Below are 27,970 nucleotides of genomic sequence, written 5' to 3' on the forward strand. Positions count from 1 at the left end.
AGGGCCTGCAGGCGTGGGAGCGGTGAGAAGTGAGCGAAGGCAGGAGGCAGGAGCGTGTCACGCGTGGGGACCGGACGAAGACAGTGTAGCTCGGATCCCGGGAGACGCAGGGTGCACTTTTTTTCTGCTGCTGCCTCAGCGTCCTGCGGACTCTCGGAGCCCCTTCCAAAGGCCGGTTTCCGCCTGCACGTCTCCACGGCTGCCTTTGCGTTTTTTTCTGGACACAGGCCTGCTCCGCGCCTCCCCAAGGATGGCCCACCAGGGCACGTTCTGCTTCTTCCGCCTGGGGCTCCTGCTCGGCTCTGTGCTCGTGGCGGCCCCGGCGCCGGCCACTCCCGAGCCTCCTGGCTGCGGTGACAGGGAGCATCAGGTGACCGTCAGCCACACCTACAAGATCGACGTGCCCACGTCGGCGCTGGTGCAGGTGGAGGCCGACCCTCAGCCCCTCGGGGACGACGGCGCCCCGCTCCCGGCCCTGGGGGAGGCCGAGGAACAGAACATCATCTTCAGGCACAACATCCGCCTGCAGACGCCGCGCAAGGACTGCGAGCTGGTGGGCGTGGTGCAGGGCCTCCTGGACCGCGTGGCGAAGCTGGAGGAGGAGACAGCGCGGGTGAGGGGGCAGTGTGCCGCCCAGCGGTGCTGCCCGGGAGCTGCCGGTGAGCTGGCCGCCTGCGCTCGTTCTAGACGCACTTCGTGAGCACCCGCTGCGCAGGGTGGTGCAACCCCACCCATCGCTTTAGGTTTTCCCTGGGGGGCGAGCGGGGGGGCTCCTCACTGACACCAGCTGGGGGCGGGGGCAGGCAGGCCTGGGCAGGGAGGGGCCTTCCAGGGAGCCCGGACCTCTGGGTCAGTGCCCCCAGGTGGGAATGCTCCGAGGGGCTGTTTAACCGGTGGGTCCAGTCTCTCGGGGTGGGGGGGGGTCAGGGGGGAGCAGTGGGATCGAGAGGACAGAGCGAGCAGGACCGGGGACACGCCTCAGTGCTGCCGCTTTTTAGCTCCGTGACTTGAGGCGAATTCGCAAGTTCCCTGAACTGTGCAGTGAGGATAATTCTACCCACTGGTCTGGTTCTGAGACCTACAGACGCTGTATTATTTACGGTCCCTGGCCCGTAGGACAGAGTCAGCAGATTGTTTTTATATACACATTTTTCAGGGCCTTGAACGGGGTGGGGGCCCTCAGAGGGTGAGGGCAGCTTTGGCTCCCCCGTGGGGGGCTGCGTTCCCGACTCAGCTGGGGGAGAGGAGGCTGGGCACCAAAATCTAGCTGAGAATAAGGTTAAGGAGTTCGGGGGAGTGCTGCTGGGAGGAAAGACCCTGGGCTCGGGTCGGGGGGGGGGCTCCCCTCTCTTCGGGGTGAGAGCTCCTCTCTGGCAGGGAGAGGGGCGGCTGCTTTGTCTGGGTCCTGAAGCCCAAGGCGGAAGGAAGGTGGGCTGGGTCAGCAGGGGTAGGGGCCTCCCTAAGGGGCTGAGACCCTTCCAGGCTCCGCAGGCAGGAGGGAGGCAGGCAGGGAGGGAGGGAGGGAGGGGCGGCTTGAGGGAGCGGTGGGGAGCCAGCCCCTTCCTCGACGAGTCAGGCCTCGTACAAGGGACAGGACAGCGGGGAAGAAGGCACCGGCGGAACTTAAATACGTTTGTAAATGGTGTTTGTAGAATATCTAGGAAGCAGCCCACTGCTCCAGTGGCTAAAAATCCCTCCTTCCCGGGCAAGGTTGCTTCGAAGGGAAGGCCGGCCACTCTTGTGCTGTCCCTTAGCGAGTTTGCCGGTGGAGTGGCGAGGCGGGTGGGGAGGGCAGGGCCCCGGGGTGGGCGCACCCCGTCCCTGGACGCACCCGGGAGGCCTGCTCCGACCGGGACTGACACGCTGGGTCAAGACAGGCAGGACGGGCTGGGTGGGGGGAGGCAAAGGCTGTGGGGAGGGTGGGGGCGGGGGGCAGGGGGTGAGGGAGGGGGCGCAGCTGCCGTCTCTGCCCCTCTGAACACCTGGGTCCCTGCAGGAGAAGAAAGAAAAATGATTTTTTTCAGTTACAGGTTACGGTCGACATTACTTTGTGCTAGTTTGAGGTGTGCGGTACAGTGGTTAGACCATCATACATTTACAAAGTGACCCCCCGAAGTTTCCAGTCCCCCCCGGCCCCCCCCACGGAATCACAATATTAGTGACTGTAGTCTCTAGGCCAGACTTTACATCCCCACCACTGTTTTGTAACTGCCAGTCCGTGCTTCCCAATCCCTGCACTTTTTTTAAACATGAACTGCCGGGGCTGACCCAAATAATTAATAATGCAGAGGGGCCCTTCACGTGCCTGTCCACGCCCCCACGTGCTGCACCCAGAAATGAATCGGCGTGGGGCTGCCCTTGGGGGGTTTCCGAGGATTAAGCGTTTTCAGGAAGGAAAGCGGGTGTTTGGAGAAACGGGGGTTACTGACTGGCCCACCCCGAAACCGCCTCTTGCTGTCTGGGGTCGGAGAGGGCAGGGCAGCAAAGCCCTTCCCCCCCACCCCCCCCATCGCCCCCCATCCGCTGGGCTGTTGAGTAGCGTCTGCAGGTCCACTTTCCCGGGCTTCCGTGGGGGCTCATTTCCCCAGGACCCGGTCTCACTAGGCCCAGCCCCCTCCAGCCGCCCAGCCTGGAGTTCACCCGCCGGCCCCAGGAGCTTGTCTCGGCCTGAGCCCAGGCTGCAGCAAGGGCAGAGAATGAGCACCGTTGAGAGAGGACAGAGCAGGAGCATTCCCATGAGTGCTTGGGATGGGGAAGGAAAGGGAAGGGTGGTTCCTTTTTAGGCAGAAGAGGAGGGAACAGGTATCAGATTTCACAGGTCAGAGTCTGGCCCAGGTTGGAGGGGGTGGCCCCCCTACCGTGCTCCAGAGAAAGCGCCACAGGGGCCCGCGCTTCGGGGTCTCCAGGGAAGGAGGCCCGCTCTGCGGCCCACAGCCCTGTCTTCCCTCTCGCCGGCAGGCGTGAGCCGCCACTGCAGCGGCCACGGGACCTTCTCCCAGGAGACCTGCAGCTGCCGCTGCGAGCAGGGCTGGGAGGGCGCCGACTGCGCGGAGCCGGCCTGCCCCGCCGCGTGCAGCGGCCACGGGCGCTGCGAGGACGGCCGCTGCCGCTGCGCCGCGCCCTACGTGGGGGCCGACTGCGCCTACCCCGCCTGCCCCGGGAACTGCAGCGGGCAGGGCGTGTGCGTGCGAGGCGTGTGCCAGTGCGACGAGGCCTTCACGTCGGAGGACTGCAGCGAGCAGCGCTGCCCCGGCGACTGCAGCGGCCACGGCTTCTGCGACACGGGCGAGTGCTACTGCGAGGAGGGCTTCTCCGGCCTGGACTGCGCGCAGGGTGAGCGCCGAGCCCCGCCCCCACCGGGGCTCTCCCCTGCCCTGCACCCCCCCCCCACCCCCCGACCTCGGGTAACCCCTGTCTTCTGAGGGGCGGGCCTAGCCCCCACCAGCTGCCCTGGAGGGCTCGTTAAAGCACAGCTGGCTGCGCCCACCCTGAGTGTCTGATTCAGCAGGTCTGGGATGGGCCTGAGAATTTGCATTTTCAGCAAGTTCCCAAAGGCCGCCGCGGCTGCTGGCTTCAGGACCAGTGGTCTTGTGGGATCTAGTGGCTGTGTGTGTGTGTGAGTGTGCGTGTGTTAGTGTAGGGGGTCAGCATGAACTCCCAAAAACCGGGTGACTTTTGGGGGGTCTGGAAGGGTGCCTCACACAGCTGCTGCACACCCAGTAGGTAGCATTGAGTACATAGTGGGTGCTCAGCGAGTGCTCATTGGCTGTGGGTTCTGCCCCTCCCCCCTCGCCCTCCCCGCCCTGTTCCTGTCCTGCGCAGTGGACGCCCCCCAGAGCCTGCAGCTGCTCAAGAGCTCGGAGGACTCCCTGCTGGTGGGCTGGCAGCCCTCCGCCGAGGTGGACCACTACCTCCTCAGCTACCACCCGCTGGGCAAGGAGCTCTCCGGGAAGCAGGTCCAGGTGCCCAAGGAGCAGCACAGCTACGACATCCTCGGTCTGCTGCCCGGGACCAAGTACATCGTCACCCTGCGCAACGTGAAGAAAGACGTTTCCAGCAGCCCCCAGCACCTGCTGGCCACCACCGGTGAGGGGCCCCCTCCCCCAGGAGAGGCGCCACGGTGCACGGTGTGTTCAGTGGTCCCCGCCAGTGCCCTTCCACTAGCCAGGCTGTTGTCCTGATTTGGGGCTGGAAAGGCAGCTGCTGCGATCCCAGGGCCTGCAGAGAAGTCTCAGTTCTTGCTCCCCCCACCAATTGTTGAGTCCCCCAAGCCGGTGTCAGAGCCCGCTGCCTCGGAACCCCCGGCTCCTCTGCCCCTGAGAGCAGTTTGAGGTCCGACTGCCCGCACCCACACACAAGCAGCCACATGCCTGCGTCCCCGAGTCCCCGCCGAGCCTCTGAGGCCATGCTGCAGGTTCAGGTTGGGGGTCAGAGCGGGGGTCTTCTGAAGCCACCTATTGGCTCGGTCTCAGCAGGAGAGAGGGGAGAAATAGGGCGGTTGAAGATGTAATGAAAAGGTTATTTGCCAAGGTGTGGGTGGGGCTTGGGTGGTGTCACACTCTAGGACTAGCAGCCCTGGGGCTGCACCCCCGGAGCTACAGGGGAGGAGGCGGGGCTACAGGGGAGGAGGCGGGGCTACAGGGGAGGAGGCGGGAGTTGGCGCTGAGACCCAGCCAGAGCCGCAGGAGGGGGCTGCCCGGTGAGCTGCTTTGGTAACAGGACACAGGCAGTCAGCTGGGTGCCCCCGGGAGGGAGTGAAGGAGTTCAGTTGCCCCAGTTCTGTCTCCTGCCATGTGACCTTCTGGTGACCCTCACTGGTGGAACCCAACCGGAAGCCAAAGGGCCCTCGCCTGGCTAATGCAGCTCCTAGAGGTCAGAATCTGGGATACAGAGCAGCATGGGGGACGGATCTGGAGGGACAAACGGAGTCTCTGGGGCACCACCAAATGCTGCCAAAACGTTCGGAAGGACCAGCATCGCTGCTTACTCTTTAGAAATTCTCGTTTCCTCTTGGGAGCTCTTAAAGCTGCTTAGCTCTTCAAGGCTCATTTCTTCATGCAACATATCTTATTGAGCATCTACTACGGGCCAGGCACTGTTCTAGATGCTGATGAAAATGAGCTGCCTCCATCCCGCCCTGAACTCCTGGGGAGAGTAACCCGGGAGCCCCAGACAAACAGGCCTGTGGCACACAGTGCCCTCGAGGAAACGCCTGGCTGCCCGTCTGGCTGCCCGGGGCAGGGCTGACTCAGGGCTGGAGAGAGCCGTGAGGGACTTGTGCTCCGGGGGCACAATTTCTGATTGCCTTTGCCTGCTCCTCCGGCCAAAGACCCCTCTGGAAACATCCCTGCAGTTGAACAAGCTGCATTTATCGACTGTTTCAGCAGGAGGAGAAGGCACGCCCGGCGGGGGTGGCGGTGGGGGGCACAGTGGGCGTCTGAGAGAGAGAGGGTGAGAAAGACGGGAGTGGGGTGTGGGCGGGGTGGGTGACTTGGGGAGGGTGGGAGGGAGCAGCGCGTTGCAGGCTCTCAGGAAGTGGGGGTGACTCCATGACGGCACCTCGGGGACTCTCACCTAGAGGGGCAGCCTTGAGCTGTGATCGTCACACCAGGAGAGCAGTGAGTTAGGAGAGAGGTCGTTGGGTCGTTTTAGTAGTTTCAACGATGTTCCCGTGTTTGCCCGTGTTCAGACGTCACCACGAATGGTCTTGTTTTTGTCCCTATCTGTCGTGGCCGCAGAGCTGCCCGTCTGGCGTCGCTGTCCCAGACGACCGCCCCTTGGCCTCTCGTCCCAGGGGCCTGTGGGACCCTGCGTGGCGGGGCTTCTCTCCGTCTGATCCGACTCATGGCCAACTCGCCCTCACTTACTCCTCGGGGGCCTCAGCCCGGGAGATGCCCGTCCCAGTAATAACCTCGACTGTTTCCCCGAAAGTCCTGCTTTTCCACGGCTGAGCCCTGCAGGACCGTCTCCGTTACTCGCTTCCTGACTGGTCCCCCCGGAGACACGGTCTCTGCAGGGGGCACCTGCAGGCCGGGCGGGCCGTGTCCCCTGGGCAGGCCCAGCAGCAGCCCGGGCTCTGGCCGTGGGGATTCAGATGCTCCCGAGACCCCAGCGCCGCCCGCTTCGCCACCACCCAGAGTCCTTGCCTCGGGGCCACGTCAGCGAGCCGTTCCCTTTGTGTCACTCATTAGACCTGCTCTGCGTGGGGGAGGGGGGCAGAGTTTTAGCCTGTAGCTTTCGCTGTGAATGAGTGCACACAGTAACCCTGCTTCACGGACGGACAGACCGGGTGGGCAGGCCAGGACACCAGGTACCGGGTGGAGGTGCCGAAGGCTGGCCGGAGGTGCAGGCAGGGTGCTCAGAAGGACCGAGTGAAGGTTCACCCACTTCAGTGTTGCCCCGGGTTAGCCCCGCCAGGAGCACCTGGGGGGCCGAGGAAGGAGCGGGTGGTGTGATCAGCGTCCAACTCCAGAACCTGCGAGATGCATTTCCCGACAGGAAGGGCCCGAGCCCCTCTTCCTGGGCTGAGTCTTGGGGGGCAGGGGCTGTGCTCCCGTAGGGCAGGTGTCCAGTTCAGCTCAGAGCAGCCTGAGCCCCGGGCCGAGCACTGGTGAGGGCCGGCCGGAGCGTTGTGGTCGGGAGGGCTGCGCGGTCCGAGGGGCTGGGACGGGCAGGGACGGCTTTCCCGGGGCTGCGGGCCACGTGCAAACCGGCAGCCGCCTGGGTGGTCTGAGACACCTGGGTCCCCGGGCGGGGGCCTGCGCTCCGTGGGTGTCCTGAAGGCGAGCTGACCTGGCAGCCTGCGGCCTGGGAGGCACCTGCTGCACCTCGGCCCCTCACCGCCTCCCCATGCCGCCCCGGCCCCTGTCCTAGATCTCGCTGTGCCGGGCACCGCCTGGGTGACGGACGAGACGGAGAGCTCCCTGGACGTGGAGTGGGAGAACCTGCCAACCGAGGTGGACTATTACAAGCTGCTGTACGGCCCCGTGGCAGGGCAGGAGGTGGCCGAGGTCACCGTGCCCAAGAGTAGCAACCCCAAGAGCAGATACGACATCACCGGTAAGAGCCAATGCCAGGGACATGGATGGGGGGGCAGGGGTGGGGGGCCGGGGACCCACACCTGACTGCTCAGGTGTGCGCGGGGCCTGGGAGTCACCTGAACCCTGGCCCCAGAAAGCTCCAGACAGGAGCCCGTTCTAGAAGCCCCAGGGCTCTGCCCCAGCCTCCCAGAGCGACCCCAGGATCTCAGGGCACCCGGTGACAGAGGGGGCATCCGACACGGGACGCCCGAAGCTTCTACAATTTCCAGGGTCTTCTTTCAGAAAAGCACTACGGCCATCAAACATCCGGCACGAGGGCTGGGAAGGGGCCCGAGGCCGAGGGCTGCCCGGCGAGGCCTCCTCTGGGGCCCGCTCCTCTGGGCCCGCTCCTCCGGCTGTCCCCCCGGGTTCCACCCCAAACGGCCATCTGGGGTCTCCACAGTGCTGCCATGAGAAACAGGGTTCACTCACTCACGTACACTGCTGTCTGCCTGCATTTGGCCAGCCATCATTCGAGTTGATTCTACTGAGAAATCACAACAACGAAAGGCAGACAAAAGAAAAAAGGAAACATTTAGCTTAATTCTTGTAATGAGAAGGAAAGAAACTTTGGAGGGGAAAGGATGGTGGGGAGCAGAAAGTTGATCGATCGGGCTGTGGGGACAGTGGGGAGCCAGGGCTCAGTGGCCCCGCAGGGGAAGCTCCACGGGCTTCGTGGCGTCCACGGGTACCTCACCCCGCCCCCGTGCCCCCCCACCAAAGGGTAAGCCCCTCCTCCATGCTCCCTGCTCCCTGCTCCCTGCCGGGAGCCCTGGGGCCTGCAGCTCTTCACCCGCCTAGATGGATTCCTTGTCAGGTGGGAAGCCCAGCCCCTCTCCCCGCCCCCCAACAGAGAATCCCCCGGGAGTGCAGTGCCCGGGGCAGAGGGGCCGGAAGATGCACTCACATCCAGCGTGGGCCGCCTGTTCTCAGGTCTGCAGCCCGGGACGGAGTACAGGATCATAGTCGTGCCCGTGAGAGGAGACCTGGAGGGCAAGCGGATGCTGCTGACCGGCAGCACAGGTGAGGGCTGCTTGGGGGCACTGGGCCTCTCCTCTCCTCGCCAGGCACGACTCTGGGGCTTGTGTGAGGAGAGATTCTGTCTCTGTGGCCTGAAGTCGGCTTTGTGGGGCAGGAGACCGGAAGCAAACGTCCTATTTCTGTTTTGGGTATTTTTTTTTTTTTGCCATTAAGAATCTCCCCCAGGATCTTGGAGTCAAGAGAAAAGGCCATTTCTGACACCTTTTTGCTTACTTTAATAGCTCCACTGCCTGGGTTATTTTGGGGGCAGTGATTACCGTGAACCCTGGCATCTCCCCTAAGGTCTGTCACTTCTTCCCTGCTGGTCCGTGTCCGTTCCCGACACCACACGCCAGCAGTCTGCTTTAACGCGTCGGGAGATGCTCGGGGCCTCGCAGGGGGTAGCGGTGCATTTGCCATTGGTGGATTGAGAAAACATGTAATGACAAATGTTATAAATCAGTAACGTGTGACAATAAATCTGTAATTTATTCATCAGACTATTAGTGAACTAGATCTTGAAGCACCTGCGACCTTGACCGGGCAAATGGCTTCTCTGATTTTTCTTTCTCGTGTGCTTTATGGAGAAATTGACAGCCCGACCAATGTGGTCACGGAGCGAGTGACTGAAGACTCGGCGACGGTGTCCTGGGAACCTGTCCGGGCTGTCATCGATAAGTACGTGGTGCGCTACACCTCCGCCGGCGGGGAGACGAGGGACACGGTGGTGCCCAAGGAGCAGAGCAGCACCGTCCTGACGGGCCTGCGGCCGGGGGAGGCGTACCGAGTGCACGTGTGGGCCGAGAGGGGCAGCCAGGAGAGCAAGAAGGCCGACACCACGGCCCTGACAGGTGAGGGCAGCAGCGCCGGGCGGCAGTGCAGGGTAGCGGCGGATGTCCTCGCATCCGGGAGGAGGAGCCAGGAGGCCACCGCCCACCTGGCCCCAGCGCCTTGCTTTGTAAGGGTCGGGGAGCGGATAGCAAAGCAATTTCAAATTTCATAGCGATGAATTTTTTCCTTTGTAAACCTCAGACAAAAGAGACCACCAGCCTTTTTATTTGACCCAGAAGGTCACCCTTATTTGGGCTGGAATTCCATACGGAGCCCCCTCCAAGTACAGCAGCACTTCCCGATTTTCAGTTTTTGGACGGGAAAACTCCAAACGTTTGGCCAACAGGGGCTCTGGCTGCGCCTCTCGCGGTGTGCAGTGCAGCGCAGGCATGTCGTGGCACGTGACCTGGAGCCCTTTCCCGCCGGGGACACGGTTTGCATCCCGAGTCTGCCGCGAAGCTTTCATGAGGGTCCCCGTACATCACCCCCGGTGGGTTTCCCTCCGCTCTGGCAGGTGTCCTGAGACGCACGGGCAGACCCCAGGATGTCCCCTCGGCACCGCGCGCACTGCCCCTGGCCCTGCCCGAGTTCCGAGCAGCCTGGTCCTGGAGAGCGCTCGAGGTTGCCACCACCTGGCGGGAGTCATAGAAAAGGCTCCCCGGTGGGACGGGCTCTGTTCTGACCGCCACGGGGTGAAGGAGCTCTCGGAGAAGCAGATAATTCGTGCGGAGTACGGGTTCGGAAGCTTGACGGTCCAGGCTTTATAGCTGAGTGGCTTCGGGCGAGTTTCTTCTCCCTTCCTCAGGTTCTTACCTGTAGACTGGGCATCCGAGTGTCTGCATGGCAGGGCTCTGGTCGCTAGTGCGCGTGAGTGCCCGACGGACACCCTGCGAGCGCTGCGCGGTGGTGCCCGTGTCCTTTCTCCGAACGCGTCCGCCCGCCCGCAGCCCAGGCCACTGTAACGTGACTCCGCGGGCGGGGGCTCCCACTGCGGAAAGGCATATTTCACAGTTCCGGAGGCTGGGGAGCCCCGGGATCTGGGGGCCGGCTGGTTGGGTTGCTGGCGGGGACCCTCCTCGCGGAGCACCTCGCGCCCCCTTGGAGAGAGGAAGCTGAGAGTTGGAGGCGGAGGCGGCTTCCGGAGCAGGAGAAGGGACGTGCTGATCACGCGCCCAGTGGCTCGGACTTCTGACTGTCTGCGGGTTTACACTGTGAGGAGAACGTGGTATTTCATACCTCCGGTGACATACATGATAACAATTTGCTGTGCGACCTCGCGTTTACTGCCGGCCGTGACCTTGGGAGGGAGGCGCCGAGAGCTCCCTCTTCGTGGAGAGGAGCGGACGGAGACTGAAATCGTGCGGGCTGTGCAGAGCTAGCGACCCGCCGCGCCGGAGCCCAGGTGCGGACGCAGCGCCCCCACGCGGCACCTGGCGGGTGCTGCAAGCAGGGTTTCTCGTGTCGGCCATCGGCGAAAAAGCCCCTCGGCTCTGTGGCCGCAGACATAATGTTCCAAATGGAAAGAACTGGCAGCTTCTCTTCCCGGGATAATTTCCTTCCCAAAGAAAATGTGAGAGCAAATGCTGACATTTCTGGAAGTGTAACTGCTTTCAGGTAGGCACGAGGATCTGGAAACTGAAAGAGTATGTTTTCCATAAATCCAGAGGAAAGGAGACATGTGCGGATGAAGACCAGTCCTTTTCACCCGAAGGCAGCTCGTGGGGAAAGTTCCCAAGGCTGGGACTCGCCGGTGGCTTTGTCTGCACACCCGGCTTCTCGTGAGGCCCAGCTGGCTCCTGCTGGGAACTTCTGGCCTCTGGTTTCATTAAACGCTTAAGTCATCTCAATCACTGGCATGGAACAGGCTGTGAAGTTCCACTGAGGTCGTTATTTTGGTTGCGTGTATACTGGCCTTTCACGAACTAGAGAGGTGGTAACTGCTACCCTCTTTCATTTCTCTTAAAGACATTGACAGCCCCCAAAACCTGGTGACCGACCGGGTGACGGAGACCACGGCCTCCATCTCCTGGGACCCGGTGCAGGCCGCCGTCGACAGGTACATGGTGCGCTACACCTCCGCCGACGGAGACGCCCGGGAGGTGCCGGTGGGCAAGGAGCAGAGCAGCGCGGTGCTGACCGGCCTGCGGCCGGGCGTGGAGTACACGGTGTACGTGTGGGCTGCGCTGGGGGCCCGGGAGAGCCGGAAGGCCGACACCACGGCCGAGACAGGTAACGTGAGAAAGGTGGTCAATGGAAGTTGAATTTTCAGCACATGCATTTGAGTGTCCGTGGTGCCAAGGGAGGCGGCCTGAGTGGAGGGGCTTTGCAGAGCCAGTCTTGACCATCAAGCAGGCCGGCGAGCCTGGTGGTTCTGTCCACCAGCTGTTCCCCCCTGGCCGGGCCTAGCTGCTCACCAAACCCTCCGCCCACCGGAAGGGAGGCAAGAAGTTGTGATGCAGCCATGGTTTTAGCAGGCTCTGCAGAGACGTTACGAGGATGTGGCCATTGCAGCGCTGGTGATAGGTAACACTTTTAGAATGGCCGCCCGTGACAAAACGGTAAACGAGGTGCCCTGAACGCCATGGCAGACACGTGATGGACTGTTGTGATGTGCCATGGCATCGCTAAGAAGGCATCGTTCCTTCCACCTTGTCAGGGGCTAGAAGCCAAGGGAGATGGTCAAGTTTCTAATGAGTGGTCCTTTGAACTGGAGACCCAGGGGTGACTTTTCCCCCCACTTCCACTCAGGGAGAGACCGGGGATGGACCATGATTGTCCTGTGCTGAGCGATCTGGGGGATGAAGTCCTGGCGATGGGCTGGTGGCTATCTCTTCCTCGGCTTCAAAGCTTAAACTTTTCTAAACATTTTCTTAAAGAAATTGACAGCCCCCAAAACCTGGTGACCGACCGGGTGACAGAGACCACGGCCTCCATCTCCTGGGACCCGGTGCAGGCCGCCGTCGACAGGTACATGGTGCGCTACACCTCCGCCGACGGAGACTCCCGGGAGGTGCCGGTGGGCAAGGAGCAGAGCAGCGCGGTGCTGACGGGCCTGCGGCCGGGCGTGGAGTACACGGTGCACGTGTGGGCCGTGCTGGGGGCCCGGGAGAGCCGGAAGGCCGACACCACGGCCCAGACAGGTAACGGAGCTTGCACCGCGGGTCACCGCAAAGCTCAGCTTGTGGTCTGTCTAGGGTGTGGTCTGTCTAGGGCGGGGGGAAAGGGGGGCGGGGTGAAGGAGCAGGCGGGCGTCCTGCCGTCGTGCACTGAGTGCCCCTCACTGCCCTCTAGTGGCTTCTCTGCAGTGCGCAGCGCGTCGTGTGCCCTGCAGAGCCTGGGCTTGGGCGACTGGCGTCACTGTGCGCGGCCTGGGCCCTCTGCCCGCGCTCCCCGCTCGCTGCTGCGTGCGTCTCCATGGTGAGGGCTGGGCGTGAGGGAAGCACAGCAGCTGCCGTGCTGAGGGAGCCGGACCCCAGACTGGGCTGCAAAGCCGTGCCCCCGCCTCACCTGTGCACACCCTTGCTGTGGGGACTGGCTTTGTTTTGGGATGAATATTTTAGGTAAAAAAAAAAGTAGTTTTATTAGCTAAAAATAAGCAAATGTCTAGTCACTTTTAGCCCCCGAAATGTATCATTTTAGTGATTAAAGTGCCCACACCCCTGGAACCGTGTGTCCCCATTTAGGGTAGAGCCCCTCCCTGCACTGGAGGGAGGGGGGCCCAGCTGCCCGGGATTTCCGTCTGGCCCTTCAGGGGCCGGCATCCCCGGGTCCCCCGAGTCTCCCTGCGGTTTCCGGCCCTTGAGTGTTTGGCATGGCTGCGGGGGGGAGGGCGCTGCTGGTAAGTGGTCTCAGGGGTCTTGCTCCCCTGTAAGTCACACTGGCTCCTCGGGCCTGTCCCGGGGCCTGAACACTGCTGAAGTTTTTCCTTCGTGGGGCACTTCTGTGGGTTCTTCTGAGACACGTCACTTGTCTCCTCCCCTTGACCTCTCCCCGCAGTGAGTGGTCCCGTGAGAAACATACCTGCCCTGCCCCCTCCCTCGGCCCTCGTATGTGGGGTGCACCCCGGTGCCTTTCTGGGGGGATCTCCACACCCCTCTCGGACAGCTTCTCACGCCCACATCTGGTCCACGGGACATGGAGGCACCTTTCGTCCATTCAGCCAGATGTCCAGGTCTCTGCGATGCCGCAGCCTGTCACTGCATCAGGGCAACTGGCCAGTGTCCTGCCTCGTAGATATTTTAGGCACGGGTCAGACGCCTGCCCACATGGGGGCCCCCAAATCGGGCTGCTCAGCTGTGGCACAAGGGCATGGGCTTGATACGCTGGGCAGGGGCTTTCTTCCCCGGCGGGGTCTTCTGTGCACCGTAGGAAGTTCCGCAGCATCCCTGGCTCTGCCCATTGGAAGCCAGCAGCTGCCCCATCCCCCATGGGACAGTGCCCAGCAGAGGTGTGTCCAGATACTGCCAGTGGCCCCTGGTTGAGACCCCCACTCCGGGGTGCAGTCAGCACGCCCTGTGACGGGGCCACGGCAACTGCTGGCTCCCCCAAGGCTCGGGCCTCGCCCGGGGCCTCCCAGTGGAGCTCCAGAGAAACCTCCTCTTCAGGTCCCACCTCTTGGGCCTGTTCCCTGTCACAGCCTGGAGGTGGCTGCCCGGCCCAGGGCCGCAAAACTGTCGGTCCTGCCTTTGCTGTGGGCTCTCAGGTTGGAACGTAGATACTAATTTTAGCGGGTTCACGGCCTAAACCACGAGAAGCACAGTCCCACCTCCACATGCCCTGCACACGTGTGACAGGCCTGGGGGCAAAGGCGCTCGAGAAAGGGCTTTTGCAGTGAACCACTTGGAACAAAGAAGTGCCTTCATGATGGTGATGATGATGGTGATGATGATGGTGATGATGATGATGGTGATGATGGTGATGGTGATGGTGGTGATGATGATGGTGATGACGATGATGATGGTGATGATGATAATGACGATGATGGTGATGACGATGACGGTGATGACGATCGGACAGTGCAGTTTTGAACGCCCCCGCTCTGTGTGGTGTGAAGGAGTATAACCTCTTGTTCACCTGCATAAGACATCAGTGAGCTGATGTCAACTATAGCTGCGGTCACCGGGCACCCAGTCCGGGCCGGGACCCGCCACCAGGGGCATGTCATCAGTTCACACGACGCTCAAGGTGACTCTGTGGGACACACTCTGCTACTCTGTCCCCTGGGCCCCTCCATCCCCCCCACCCCATGTTTGTTCTGTGAAGGAAACTGAGGCAGAAAGACTGGTCTGCCCGTGATTACACCCTGAATTGCGGGGTGCACAGTCTGTCGTTTGGGGGTACAGGCTGTCCCCCTCGGTCTTCAGGGCCCTTTTCCACGTGATGTTTTTGGTCTTGGTTGTCACCCACCCACAGAGCTGTGTACGAGGACTGGTCACAACCTCGTTTCACAAATGCAGACATGGGACCTGCCCAAGGTCGCAAACCAAGCTAGTAGTTAGCTGCGTGGGTGCAGTGCAGCATTCACGGGGACTTCGCCCGAGGCGACCGGTGACAGTGGCGCCGAGGCAGCTGCGTTGCCCAGGGCCACAGCTTCTCTGACGGTGGCCCTGGTGCTCATTCTACTGTCCCGTGCCACCTCCTCGAGGGTCCAAGAGCCCCACTGTGGAGAGAAGGTCTGAGTCTGTGACACAGCTGAAAACCGGCACATGGGACAGGGACACCCTGGGGACAGGCGACTGCCCCCTGCCCCTACGCGACATGGCCACCCGGTCTGTCAATAGTGTCCACTGATCATCATTTTCCTCTCAGACATTGACAGCCCCCAAAACCTGGTGACCGACCGGGTGACAGAGACCACGGCCTCCATCTCCTGGGACCCGGTGCAGGCCGCCATCGACAGGTACATGGTGCGCTACATCTCCGCCGGCGGAGACGCCCAGGAGGTGCCGGTGGGCCAGGAGCAGAGCAGCGCGGTGCTGACGGGCCTGCGGCCGGGCGTGGAGTACGCGGTGCACGTGTGGGCTGAGCGAGGGACCCGGGAGAGCCGGAAGGCCGACACCACGGCCGAGACAGGTAACGGAACGTTGTTCTTGGGAGTGTGAGGCCTGTCACGCTGAGTGCGTGGCTGGTCAGTTTTTGTTTCCTGCTCTGACGCGGGGAGGACCCGTGATCTGTGCAGGGGTGGGTGGCGTCCCCTCGTCACAGACCGTGCACGTCACCCCCCAACGTCAGCTGGTTTCGTTACTGGCCGGGGCCTCCTGGTGGCCCCACTGCCATGATGGTCTCGTCGAGCCCCGTGAATGCTGGGTCGTGGACAGTGTCGAGGGTCTGCCATTGAACTTGTGAGGGGGACAGAAAAGGAAGATCAGATGCTGTCGATATTAATATGTGAAAATTAACTTTAGAAAAGTAGTCTGTGTGTCTACCAGAGCGAGGAGATGCCTGCGGTTTGCTCTGCTCTCTGAGCGGAGCGACGATGCTGGCTTGGGGAGTAAGGACAGCCTCTGTGTCATGTGCCCACCCTGTTGGGAAGGAGACATGTGGCCGCATTTCCAGGTGGCGACGGAGCCAGCCACCGAGCACTGGAAGTGCGTCTGAGACAGTACGGAGCACGTGGGAGCAGGGTTTGACGTCTGCCGGTTCACTGCTCAGTGTGTCCTGAGCGCTGGCCACTGTCCCTGCCGCTCCGCGGCAGCAAGGACCCCGAGGGCGGCAGGACGCAGGCCTCTGCCCCAGGGGCTCACACCTGCCACCGGCTGCTGGGGTCCTCACGCAGGAGATGGGAGGGCTTCGCCCACTGGTGCTGGGAACAGTGTGACTAGGTGCGGTGAGCAAAGGCCAGGCCTCCGGCTGGCCCGCACCCTGCCCGGCGCCCTGCCGCGTGCTGAGCGGGAGTGAGACACACGCCCACTAACTGAGTAAAGACACTTGTTGTGCTGCACTCTTGTGGCGGCAACGGCCTGGATTTTCAGATGCTGGTCCGCTGTGCTTGCTCCCTGAGGAGCCAAGGTCTCCGTGGGGAGAGGAGACGTGTATGTCCACGACGGAGCTAGGGCGTCTGAGATGGAAAAACCACAGAGCAGGAGCAGGCTTTGCCCCAAGCAACATGGCCACGGTTTCCGCTCCCCTTGGCCCATTAACGGTGCATGTTTTTTCTTCCAGACATTGACAGCCCCCAAAACCTGGTGACCGGCCGGGTGACGGAGACCACGGCCTCCATCTCCTGGGACCCGGTGCAGGCCGCCATCGACAGGTACATGGTGCGCTACACCTCCGCCGACGGAGACGCCCGGGAGGTGTCGGTGGGCCAGGAGCAGAGCAGCGCGGTGCTGACGGGCCTGCGGCCGGGCGTGGAGTACACGGTGCACGTGTGGGCCGAGCGGGGGACCCGGGAGAGCCGGAAGGCCGACACCACGGCCGAGACAGGTACTGTGAGGGACCCGGGCAGGGGACTCCTCACACGTGTCAGGTGTGGGGTGGGGGCGGGGAAGGCCGTTGTTTCGCCTGAGGACACTCTTCAGAGGGGTTCCCTCCTCTTACTCCGGGGTCATGCGTTGACGTGACCTTTGGGACTAACGTGAAAGAGGGCAGAGGACGTGGTGTCAGGCAGGGCCGTGTGACCGGTCGAGAAGGCAGCGCAGAAGGTCACCTCTCTGACCACCCCCGCTGCCCAGCTCCCATGTTGTGCCACTAAGGGGCACATGTGAGATCGTGGCCACTCAATTTGGAGGTTCGGATTCACAGACAATAAGGACCCCAAGTCAGGGGTGAATAGTTAAGCACTTTATTAAGCGAGGGCAAAGAGAAAAGCAAGAATCAAGAGCTTCCATCCCCGGACGGGAAGTCACCAACACCCGCACACAGACACTGGGGAATCCCAGAGACAGCCGCCTTCGGGGTTCGTCTGGGAGCCGTTCCGAGCGAAGCGTCCTCCCCGGGGTGGGGCCCCAAAGGCTCGCTGTGGGGGCTGTGATTAAACATGCTCCAGACACACGTGGCCGCGCGCCGAGGGGTCGGCGAGATTTTGGCCAACTAACCGTTCCCTCTGGGGGAAGGGCCAGTTCTCCCAGGAGAGAGCAGTGTGCTCGCCTTTTCAGGGAGGGTCACAGCTCAGGCAGAAACAGCGGGGGCTCTCCAGGTCCCTTCAACACCACACACGGCAGCCCCAGGCCGGCGGCCAGGGTGGCCAGGAGCGCGGCTGCCGCCCCCCTGCAGGCGGGGGCCACAGTGCGGCGTCTCCTCCCCGCAGGGCCCCCTCCAGGGGCCGAGCAGGGAGCCCCGGCGTCTGACTGTAGGTGCTGACGATGGGGCCTCTGGTCTCGCTGAGCATCACCACGATCGGCCCCGGGGTCCTGAGAACAGCCCGGTGCCCTGAGGTCCGCGGGCCTCCTCAGCCAGTCTGGGCGAGACCTGGCCGCCCCTCTGTGGCCGGGACAGCACTCGGGCCCCTGGAGTCACAGGAGACTTGAGTTTTGAATTATTTTTATTAGTTACATTAGGCATTTTTAAAAAGATTTTATTTATTTATTTTTAGAGAGGGAAGGGAGGGAGATGAGAGAGAGAGAAACATCAATGTGCGGTTGCTGGGGGCCATGGCCTGCAACCCAGGCATGTGCCCTGACTGGGAATCAAACCTGAGATACTTTGGTTCGCAGCCCGTGCTCAATCCACTGAGCTGCGCCAGCCAGGGCCACATTAGGCATTTTTAACCAAAGAAGTGATGCATGCTTCTATAAAAATTTTCAGACAATGGCGTGTGGGAAGAAAACCTCTTTTCCCCGGCCCAGGCTCCCTGATGGCGGCTGCACTGCTCTCCAGGGGTGGCCAGTGCCTCCTCCCTCCTCCCTGCCTCCATCCCCATTCTTGCTTCTCCTCCCTCCCTCCCTCCCCTCTGCCTCCCTTCCTCCCCATTCCTTCCTCCTCTTCTTCCTTTCCTTCTCTCTCGCTTCGCTCTCCCTTAAAGACAACGACATTATCGTGTTTCTGGTCCACAGAAATGAGAAAGTAAGACAGACCTCCACCGTCCCTAACCCAGGACAGTGGACGGAGGCGGCAGAAGTCAGCCTAAGATACTTAAATCGTCCAGGTTTGGCTTTGGTTTTGCAAGTGGAAATTCAGTTTTTCCGTGGGATGGATACACTAAAATCTATACCAGATGTTCCGCTTTAGAATGTCAAACCAAGCTGACATCACAGAAACTCAAAATTTGTCAAAACATCCTAACTCAAAACAACAGCTGCCTGATTCCTGTTCAACCGCAGCAATTCCGTGCTCCGCTGAAAAGCTACTGGGTATGAAATAGCTCGGAGACCCCTTTTTTGGGAACATGGAAATTGAAGTCGTATTCTGTAATGACTTTTCAAACTGGAAATTTCCATTCATATCTTATTTGGTTGGAAAAAAATAGTCTCTGACCAGTTACTATGGTTTGACCATGAGTTTGCTGACCTTTAGTTTTCTGGTCCCGACGCCCCCACGTCCCTGCTGGAGTTTGCGGGGAAAGTGCAGGGGACCTCAAGCAGAGCCCTGCTCGTCTCTGCCTCAGCCTTTCCTTCCCCTCCCCTCCCTCCCCTCTCCTCCCTCCCCTCCCTTCCTTTTCCTCCTTCCTACTCGCTCTCTCATCCTCCATGCAAACACCCCCGCCCGCCCCTGCTTCTCTCTGCACGGAGCACGCATCTAAGGCCACACACTTCGACATATAAGGAGTAGAGCTTCCTCTTTCTATGCCAACTTAATGTCCATCACAAGCCCTACTCTGCTTGTTGGACAAAAATCTCGGTAACTTTAGGGCCATGCTCCTCCCGCCGGATTGGATGTAAAGCCTTGGGCGGTTTCCCAACATCAGGCCCGGGGCTCCTTCGGCCCTTGGGCCGTCTCTCCGGCAGCTGTTTGCGGAGACACCCAGGCTTTCTCTCCCGTCTCCGCACCTCCGTAGGAAGTCCTGCTGTCCCTGGACCCATCCCTAGTCTAGCTTGCTCCTACCCGCCGGCCTCTGGGAGTCTGCTGGGCAGGCGGGAGCCCAGGCTCACTCCACGTGGAGGGAACTCCGCCGCCCGAGCACCTGTTCCTTCGTCCTGCCCCAGTGGATCTGTGCCTGTGGGCCCAGAGGTCGGGCAGGGCCGGTGGCGAGGGGGAACAGAGCCTGCCGCCTGCTCGAAGGGAGGAAAAGAAATGGGGGGGAGTGTGTGGGCAGGAACTATAAGTTAATGCTTCAGAAGTTGCCCTGCCCCCATTACCTTAGTAATAACCATCGCATGGCTTTCCGTACACAGACGTTGACCCTCCCAGCAACCTCCGTCCCTCTGCCATGACGCAGTCTGGCGGGGGACTGACCTGGACGGCTCCCTCTGCTCAGATCGACGGCTACATTCTGACCTACCAGCTCCCGGACGGCACCACTAAGGTACTGGACTCTCCTGGCTCTTCTCTCGGCGTCCCTGCCTGGCCCCACCCAGAACAACTGCCTCGGGTCAGCTGGCGTGATGGCTGGTGCCACGGCCGCCTGCTGATAATGCAGCGGATCCTCACTGATCGCCGGCCGTGCGCAAGGGACCGCGCTAAACACAGTTGCCTGTGGCCGCCAGGTCTCATTGTACCAGGGTTAGCCTGTGCCTGCTCCCGCTGACCACTGCGTACCTGCCGGCCACGCCTCGGCCCACGTTGTTTGTTTATCGTGCCCCATAAATCTTAGCTCCGGGAGGACAGGGACCTTTCGTCTCTTTGTCTGAGTCCTACCGGGCAGGCGCTCCATAAAGATTCATTGGATGAATTGATTAACCCTTATTTCAGAGATGACATCTCCCACCTGGGATCTGAAGGCCAGTAAATTTTCAAAATTAGTCCCAATGGAAAATTATTATCTTTTCTCCTTGGGGAAAAAAGAAAGGAGGAAGGACAGGGGAAAAGGAGAGAAGCATTGATTTGGTCATTAGCTCAATGGCTGCCTAGGACCGCCCTGCTGACAGAGGAAGACGGCGGATTCAGAAGGGAGGCGACGGGAAAACCAGCCCCCCCCCCATAGATAGCGGCCCGGTTTCCCTTCCCTCTTCACTTCTCAGCCTGGTGTGGGGGCCCCAGCACAGGCCTGGGGGCAGAGGTCCGGGAGACCCAAGGGTGCTCCCCGTGGCTGCTGCCTCGCACTGGCTCCCAGGGCCTGCGCCCAGCCCGTGCACCCAGCCTGTGCACCCCGCGGTGCTGAACCTGGAGAAGCGGCTGGGACAGGCTGGGGTCCCGGGCCACCTCTGAGCCCTCGGAGGCAGATACCGCGCCGTCCGAGAGCTTCTGGCGTTGGCACCGGGGTTGTCCCCGGCGCCCGGGTGCTGGGCATGATGAACTGAACCCGTGCCTCCCTTTTTCTCCTCTGTTCGTAGGAGGTGCGGCTGGGACCAGGGGACCTGAGGTTTGAGCTGCAAGGCCTTGAGCAGGGCGCCGCCTACCCCGTCTCCCTGGTCGCCTTCAAGGGGGAGCGCCGGAGCAGGAGTGTCTCTACCACCCTGTCCACAGGTACCGCGGACCTGCACTCCGAGGGAGAATGTCGTGGGGGAGGAGCCTCCCAGAGGCCGGGGGCCGCGCCCACGCGGGAGCCGGTGGCTGCCGAGCTGTGGGTTTCTCCAGGAAGGGGACGTGGGGATGGGGGTGTGGGTTCAGGAGAGACCCATCCCCTGGTGGAGAGACTGGAGGGGGAGTAAAAGGGGGTGTTGTTTTGTGGGGCAGCTGGGTTGGGGAGGAAGTGATGTGAACTTGACCTTATTTCTGGTGCGTTTGGACAGTGCGATGAGAGCAGTGAGCGGGGGAGGTAAGATGCGAGTGAAGAGCCAGAAGGTGCAAAGCAGTGGGAGGTCATGGACCGCTCCTGAACAAGACACATCACTTAAAATGGGGGATCAGCCCCACGGCCCTTCTCCTAACACCGCCGCCCCTCTGCCTGGCTCCTAGTTGGTGCCCGTTTCCCCCACCCCGCGGACTGCAGCCAAGTCCAACAGAACAGCAACGTCGCCAGCGGCCTGTACACCGTCTACCTGCACGGCGACGCCGGCCGGCCCCTGCAGGTGTACTGCGACATGGACACGGACGGCGGCGGCTGGACTGTGAGTCACGGGGTTCCTGGGCAGCGGCCCCTTCCCAGCCCAGGCAGCTCTAGCTCCTCTTACCCATGGGACGGGGGAGCTCCAGTAGCCCCGACACCCACAGCGCCAGAGGCCCCTCGCGCCCAAGACAGAGCAGACTGAGGCCAATGGCTGCAAGGCTCGGGGGCTGGTCCCCGTCTCATGATGCCCTGTGTGTGTGCACATGTGTGTGCGTGTGTGTGTGTTACCCACTGTCCCCCTCCTCAAAGCACTCTCCTCAACACGCCCCTCGCCGAGAGGACCCTCTCGGAAAACAAGGCCCACATGAAAGCTTCCGGGCAGGGGTGTCAGACCCATTCTCACCGGGGCCACATCGGCCTCGCGCTGCCCTCAAAGGGCCCGCTGTGATTTCAGGGCTGCGTGAGTGTGGCCGCTCCTTAGCCAGGGGCCAGGAGCTCCACATTGGGCAGGGCAGGCCCCGTGTCCGTGGCCTCCCGGCAGCCCGTGGCGCTGTCGCCCACACCTTCCCCTTCTCGGACTTCAAGAGTCCGTGTCTTCCTGCCCCCCCCCCGAATCTCAGGCTGCGCCCCCTCCCCCCACATGCCCACCCTGCTCCCCGTGGCGGTTGCAGGTGTGAGCTCCTCCCGGCTTTGTCCCCGTCTGGTTCCTGTGTCCTTCCCAGCCGGTCTCATCCTTTCCAGGGGCTTTAGTTTACGTCCCGAACCTGTTACCATACCATGCGTGCCGTGCAGCAGCAACAAACAACACCAAACTCCAATGAGCTGAAACTTAAAGTGCTTTTTCTCCCGCGTGCCCAGTCCTCTTTGGGTTTGGCCGGCATTTCCAAGGGGCGACTTAGGGGGTCGAGCTGACTCCAGTGCCCGGTCGGTGTGCAGCTGTCACCGAGGCCCGGTGGCCCGTGGCGATGGATGGAAGAGGGGGCGAGGAGAACGCCCCGCCCCCCGCCCCCCTCCTGGGCTCCCACCGGCGGCCCTCGGCTGGGGCGAGTCCCAAGGCCCCAGCTGCACGCAAGGGCGCGGCCAGGAGGTCTTCCCGGACTCCTGGCTGCGGAGGAACCTCGCATCCTCTCAGACACACGCTCTCCCCTTTACAAGCCCGGCCTGGCTCGCGCGTTAGAGCTCTGGCCCTTGCGCTCGGCGGCTCCTGTGGCATCTTCACCCACCGGTGACTCCCACCGCCGGGCCCCCAGCGAGCACGCGGGCAAACACAAAACCCCTCCGCTCCCAGAGCCCCCAGCCCAGCAAAGGGCCGTCCCGCCAGCTCCAGGACCGCAGGACCGCTCTCCACTCCCCGTCCCTCAGCTCCACTCCCAGGCCACCCCCGCACCTGTCCACGGTCCCCTCCTCTGTCCTCAGGGCAGCCCCCAGTCCGAGCTGCCGCGCCCCCTCCCTCGGTGGTGGTGGCTGTGCGAGCGCGTGTCAGAGGAAACGGCCGTCTCCCTTTGCAGGTCTTCCAGAGGCGGAACACCGGGCAGCTGGACTTCTTCAAGCGCTGGCGGACCTACGTGGAAGGCTTTGGGGACCTCAGGAAGGAGTTCTGGCTTGGTGCGGCCTTGGGGAGTCTGGGGTGGGGGGCGGTGCAGGGGGGACTTCCCCTCGGGAGGCTGGTCAGGCAGCTTGAGGACGCTCACCACGTTCAGGGGGAGGTCGCAGGGCCAGGGACCCTCCGGGGAACCTGCGGACCGGCCAGCCTGTGGAAAGGCTTCCACTGTGCTCTGGTGAAAGGGTGGGACGGTCCCAGGTGGCCTTTCGGCTGCGTCCAAGCCCCTCGGGATTTGCCGGGAGCCCGAACCCCCAAGAGCCGTAGGAGCAGGCGCAGGCGAGGGGCTGGTGGTGCGGGCTGCTGGACGGCTGTCAGGAGGGCACACTGGTCGCCGGACTTTCTGCTGGTAACGCCCGTCGTGCGGGCTCTGCTGTTTCTGGTGTCTCTCTGCTGCGTGCTCGGGCAGAGAGGTGCGTGGAGAGGGAGATGGCCAGAAACGGCCGTTGGGAAAAGAAGAATTAAGACGTCGTAATCGGGGGACTCAGTGCCCAGTAGAGTCGGCTTCGTGCAGAATCCCTTCAGGGACTGTGGAGTGGGCGGTGGGTCCCCTCTGCCCCCCGGCGGGAGGAGTGGACAGTAGCCACCAGCCGCTGAGGCCTGAGAGAGTTGAAGCCGACGGAGCAGGGTCCCCCCGGAAAGGCCCCCACCGCTGCCCCCCCAGAGGACAGGGCTTCCGCACTCCGTAGCCTGATGGTCCCGAAGAAGTAGCTGGGGGAGGAGAAACTGAGCCCCCCCGCCCCAAAGAGAAAGTGGGGGGAGGCCCGCGTGAGCAGACGGACAGAGGCGGTGAAGGCCAAGGTGACGTCTGACGAGGGGAGGTCTTCGTTTCCAGGACTCGACAAGCTGCACAACCTCACCACCGGCACCCCGACCCGGTACGAGGTGCGGGCGGACCTGCAGACGGCCAACGAGTCGGCCTACGCCGTCTACGACTCCTTCCAGGTGGCCTCGGGCAAGGAGCGGTACAAGCTCACGGTCGGGAAGTACAGGGGCACGGCAGGTGAGGGCCGCGGTCCCGGGCCCTGGTGTGCGGCGTGCCCTGGGCCTGGGGTGGGGTGCTGCCTCTGCGGAGGCCAAGGGTCCTCACCCACTGGCAGCCGGGGCCCTGCCCCCAGCAGGGGGCCTGGCGTCAACAAAGTCGTTAAGGCGATCCTGGACCCTCAGAAAACCAGAATGTTACACGCTGACCCTCCCCGTCGCACCCCCAATCCGGGCGGGGTGCTGCGCACCGGCGAGGAATGGCCCACCCCGTGTGCCTGCCCGCCCCCCACCGGGGCTCCTGGGGCGGGGCGGTGAGGCTGCCGCCCTCACGGAGTGCAGAGCACATGTGGTGTCGTTTCCACAAAGACGGGAAACGAAAGGGCCGACTCCACCAGCAGGAAGTGGGGGTCCCACCCACGTCACACGAGGTGACGACTCGGGAGGGGGCAGCAGGGCAGCGGCGGCGGTCGGGGACCCCCCCCCCATGAGTGATGTGACGGGAACCCTGGGTGCGCCACTGACTGTCTTCTTGAAGGGGGAGGGGTGGTGACTGTCTCCGTGTTACAGCTAAGCCTCTCTTCGTGGCGTTTAAAACCCTAGTTAAGTAGGTCTGCTGTTTGGTTTTGCACGTTTGTTTTCTCTTTTTAAAGTTGTTACTTTATTGCAGCCGTCCCAGCTTTCCCATTGCTCTCCCCTGCCCCGCCCCCCGCTCCCACAGTCGGCCCCCACCCCGCTGTCCATGTCCACGGGTTGCTCATGCCTGTTCGCTGGTTTTGCATGCATTTGGCTCTGGGGTGACCGTGCAGAGGAACGTGCCACCAGCCAGGTGGCCTGACTGAGCAGGACACGGCCTCTTCCCTCAAACTCACAGGGAAATAAATAGATCGGTAGTAACAGAAGGTGACTTTAGCAAAGAATCTAGTAAGTGGTCAGGAGACTGCAGGAGCGTGGACAAGGCCGGGGCGTGGGGGGCTGAGGGGACTGAAGGGGCTCCTGCAGGATGGGGTGGGGGTGCTGGAGGAAAGGCAGGGGCTCCCCAGGCCCGGGGATGTCGGGGGCTGAGCCGAGGCAGGGACATCGAGGTTCATCCTTGGCACCTGCGGCTTTGCCAGAGCTGTCCGCTCAGCGACCCCCGATGGCGGAAGCCTGTCCAGGCAGCCTGATCGGAAGTGGCCGACTGCTAATGCCAAACTTCTTCCAGGTTTTAGACTTAGCTTTAAAAAAACCACATGAATGTTGCATTTGCCCTCGTTTCCCAGGCCTTCGCATGGGCCTGGAGCACAGTAGTTGAGTCTAAAATAAGGTGCTGCCAGTGAGACCTTCCTGCACAGCCTCAGGGGTGTGTTGTGTCATGTGTGAGGAACAGTCAGAGACCCAGGCAGCCCCGTCCGGGTCGGGGAGGGGATGAGTCGGGTGACACGGTGACCTGGGGGGAGACAAAGTGCGGGGGGGGCACATCTTGACGGGTCCCCCTGTGGCTTTGTCTCATCAAGGGGCCGGGAGGTGCCTGGCCCACCCCGAAAGCTTGCCGCGGGGCTCCGGCCAGAGGGTGTCTGTGAGGGCGATCGATGGTCTCGGGGACCGGGTGTGAGTGTAGGCGTCATTCTCGTAAGAACGGAGCGGACTTGAACCTGGGATCGACACGGGCCCTGACTGCCTTTTATGAGCTGAATTAAAGGGTGAACTTGTAAAAGGATGACTGTCACGACGGGGAAACAGGAGAAAGGCAGGTAAAATAATTGCAGGTTTGCAGACACGACGAGACGGGGCACCGAGGGCACGGCGTGCCCAGAGGGCGCTGGAGGTCCAGGTGTGTGCTCGGAGCCTGAGCGGGAGGACCCAGGAGGGGACGCTTCCTCGGGGTGCGCTGGCTGAGCCGGGCTTCGGGGGCTGGGCGGGGTTTGGACTGCGGGAGAGCAGAGAGACGCCGGTGGGCAGGGGCCTGGAGGCCAGACCTGCCCCCTGCGCAGGTGGAAGGTGTCCGTGGGGACGGTGGCTGTGAGACAGAGCACAGGGAGCAGCCAAGTCCCAGGCCTGCAAAGAGAAGAGGAGAAATTCACTCCACCCCCACCCCCGTGCGGCAGAAAGTAGGACGAGATGCCTGAGATGACGGATGCGCAGGCTTCAGGGGGAGCCCGGGGGCTGCGGTGGGGACGCAGGTCCAGAGAGATGGGAGCCGCCCCAGCTGGCCGTGGAGGGGGGCGGGGAGGGAGGTGCGGAAGGATGGGCTTGATAAAGGTGCACAGCAGGTGTGTCGGACACGTGGCTCTGGGCCCACGCGGACACGTGGTTTCCGCCCCGGGCGGCTGGGCTGGGCGGAGGGTCGGGCAGAGACCGGAAGGGCGGGGGAGGTGCCCTGGGGAGAGTCGCTGCGTCGGCCCCAGGGACTCGGATCCTGCACGTGACTGTGGAGCTTCTCGGGAAGCGCCACTAGGGTGACTGGAGAAATAGGCCTGGAGTGCGGGAGACAGGCCAGGAAAGAGGACCCGTCCGTGTGGCCGCTCCGAGAGGCCCGACTGCCCGTGGCATCCCGGACGGGACCCTCGGCATTTATTTCCCTGCTGGAGATTTCCCTGCTGCGCCCTCCGCCCCTCGGTGGCGGGTGGCACGGCGTGGCCTCTCACCTCGCACGCCTTGCCTCCCCTCCTGCAGGGGACGCGCTCTCCTACCACAACGGGTGGAAGTTCACGACTTTCGACAGGGACAACGACATCGCCCTCAGCAACTGCGCCCTGACGCACCACGGCGGCTGGTGGTACAAGAACTGCCACCTGGCCAACCCCAACGGCAGATACGGGGAGACCAAGCACAGCGAGGTGGGTGACGGGCGCTGCCCCCAAAGTGACGGTCCCCAAAGTGACACCCTCCGGGCCGGGGTGTCTGCGCTGCTCCTGCTGCTGCCCCCGCTCGGGGCGGAGGAGCTGGTTTGCAGCCTCCGTGGCCTTGAGGTCAGGCACTCTCTGCCCATCCGTGGCAGCCCCTCCCTGCCCTGCAAACCCTCCAGGGCCCCACACCTGGCACAGGTCGGGGGTAGCCCAGGCTGCCCACTGCAGAACAGAGCCTCGTGCCGTGGGTCCCACACCATGTCCCTTCACCCTTTCACACGGGAACACCATCTGAGGCAGCTCTGGCTGCTAGGACAGAGCCCCATGCCCTGCAAGGCTCGAATAGCAGATGCTGTTTCTCCCTCTCCTGGGGGCTGGGAGTCCAGCATCAAGGTGTGGGCAGGTTCATTTCCTGCAAGGACCCCCCTTCCTCGTCTCCACACACCGCAGAGAGATCAAGAGAGTGCGTGCACGCTCTGGTGTGGCTCTGTCTTCTTATGAGGGCGCCAGTCTCACCACGGGGACCCCTTCTCCTGACCTCACCCAGCCCCAGGCAGCGGCGGGGACTCCTAATCCTGGAGTGATTTTTTTGAAGGGAAGAAACGTGCCCCCAGGGAGAGGGGGGAGGGGGAAAGGGGGGAGGGGCGGGCCCACCTGTCACCGGGGTAGCGAGGAGCCCCGCCCAGGGACCCGATATTTGAAAGGAGCAGCCGGCAGGCCTTCCACCAGGCCGGCGTTTGCTAATAAAAGACATTCATCTGGCTAATGTGCTTTTCACAGTCTGCAAGGCATTTAGTTTCTTGTTTATTATTTACCTCACAAATTAAAATACATAAAATTGGCCACTTGGGCTCTTTATTGGCCAGGTTGCAAGGTTATTAAGTGAATTAAATATTGCACTCACCAGTCACAAGACATAAAATGAAATTTAGTTTCTAGCAGGTTGTTTGTTACCCCCAGAGCTAATATCTAACCAGTCTAAATTGAAAATGATTTCACACAATTGGCCAATTAATATGTTTATTTTTGCCTTTAAATTCTCAGAAAGGAAAGAGGGAAGCAGAGATCGTGTGACCGGTGCCGGCCAGGTGGCCCCTGTGCTTTCCGAGCCCCAGGGGCCACTACCCAGGCCTCACCCACCTCCGGGGCCCACACCCCCATCTCCGGTCACAAGGGGGCGTCCCAGCCTGTCTCGCCCCTGCTGCCCAGCAGAGGGCGCATGTCCCCAGGTTCCACCCCCCTTTCCCTCGGGTGATGATGCCCCAGGCACCCCCTGGCTCTGTCTCCTCCCCTTAGCAGTGACCGCTCGGTTTCCCAGGCGGAGGAGCCCTCCTGCGAGCCCTTCCTGCGAGCCGCGGCCCACCCGACCCTCCTCCCAAGGGCCTCTCCTTGATGCTGGCCTTGTATTTATTGATTTATTTTTTTAATGTAGGGGGTGAACTGGGAGCCGTGGAAAGGACACGAATTCTCCATTCCTTACGTGGAGCTGAAAATCCGCCCCCACGGCTACAGCGGGCAGCACCTCCTGGGCCGCAAGAAGCGGGCCCTGGGAGAAAATTCGAGAACGTTCTGGTGACCCATTTGCCCATTCACCGCGCGCCAGGCA

The 27,970-nt window shown here is 62.2% G+C and overlaps 1 protein-coding gene across 1 annotated transcript; it reads left to right on the plus strand.

Moving 5' to 3' along the window:
• Positions 1 to 250: 250 nt before the first annotated feature.
• On the plus strand, positions 251 to 27,970 carry TNN (tenascin N). The gene is made up of 17 exons (XM_045838724.1): positions 251 to 659; positions 2,959 to 3,333; positions 3,823 to 4,086; positions 6,874 to 7,059; positions 8,013 to 8,102; positions 8,687 to 8,950; positions 10,896 to 11,159; positions 11,807 to 12,070; positions 14,739 to 15,002; positions 16,092 to 16,355; positions 19,202 to 19,332; positions 20,300 to 20,432; positions 20,865 to 21,016; positions 22,464 to 22,560; positions 23,391 to 23,558; positions 26,192 to 26,355; positions 27,797 to 27,970. The coding sequence occupies exons 1-17, from the start codon at positions 251 to 253 to the stop codon at positions 27,938 to 27,940; spliced, it is 3,633 nt and encodes a 1,210-aa protein (XP_045694680.1). The 3' UTR covers positions 27,941 to 27,970.

The sequence above is a fragment of the Phyllostomus hastatus genome, unplaced genomic scaffold (genome assembly GCF_019186645.2).
Source record: "Phyllostomus hastatus isolate PE091 unplaced genomic scaffold, TTU_PhHast_1.1 phas_contig_283, whole genome shotgun sequence".
In the NCBI taxonomy this organism is placed as follows: domain Eukaryota; kingdom Metazoa; phylum Chordata; class Mammalia; order Chiroptera; family Phyllostomidae; genus Phyllostomus; species Phyllostomus hastatus.

Excerpts from the sequence above, each read along its gene's own strand:
- TNN (XM_045838724.1), top strand. The coding sequence starts at position 251 with ATGGCCCACCAGGGCACGTTCTGCTTCTTCCGCCTGGGGCTCCTGCTC. Across the intron at positions 12,071-14,738 it reads CGACACCACGGCCCAGACAG|ACATTGACAGCCCCCAAAAC; the intron begins GTAACGGAGCTT and ends TTTTCCTCTCAG. Across the intron at positions 21,017-22,463 it reads CGGACGGCGGCGGCTGGACT|GTCTTCCAGAGGCGGAACAC; the intron begins GTGAGTCACGGG and ends CTCCCTTTGCAG.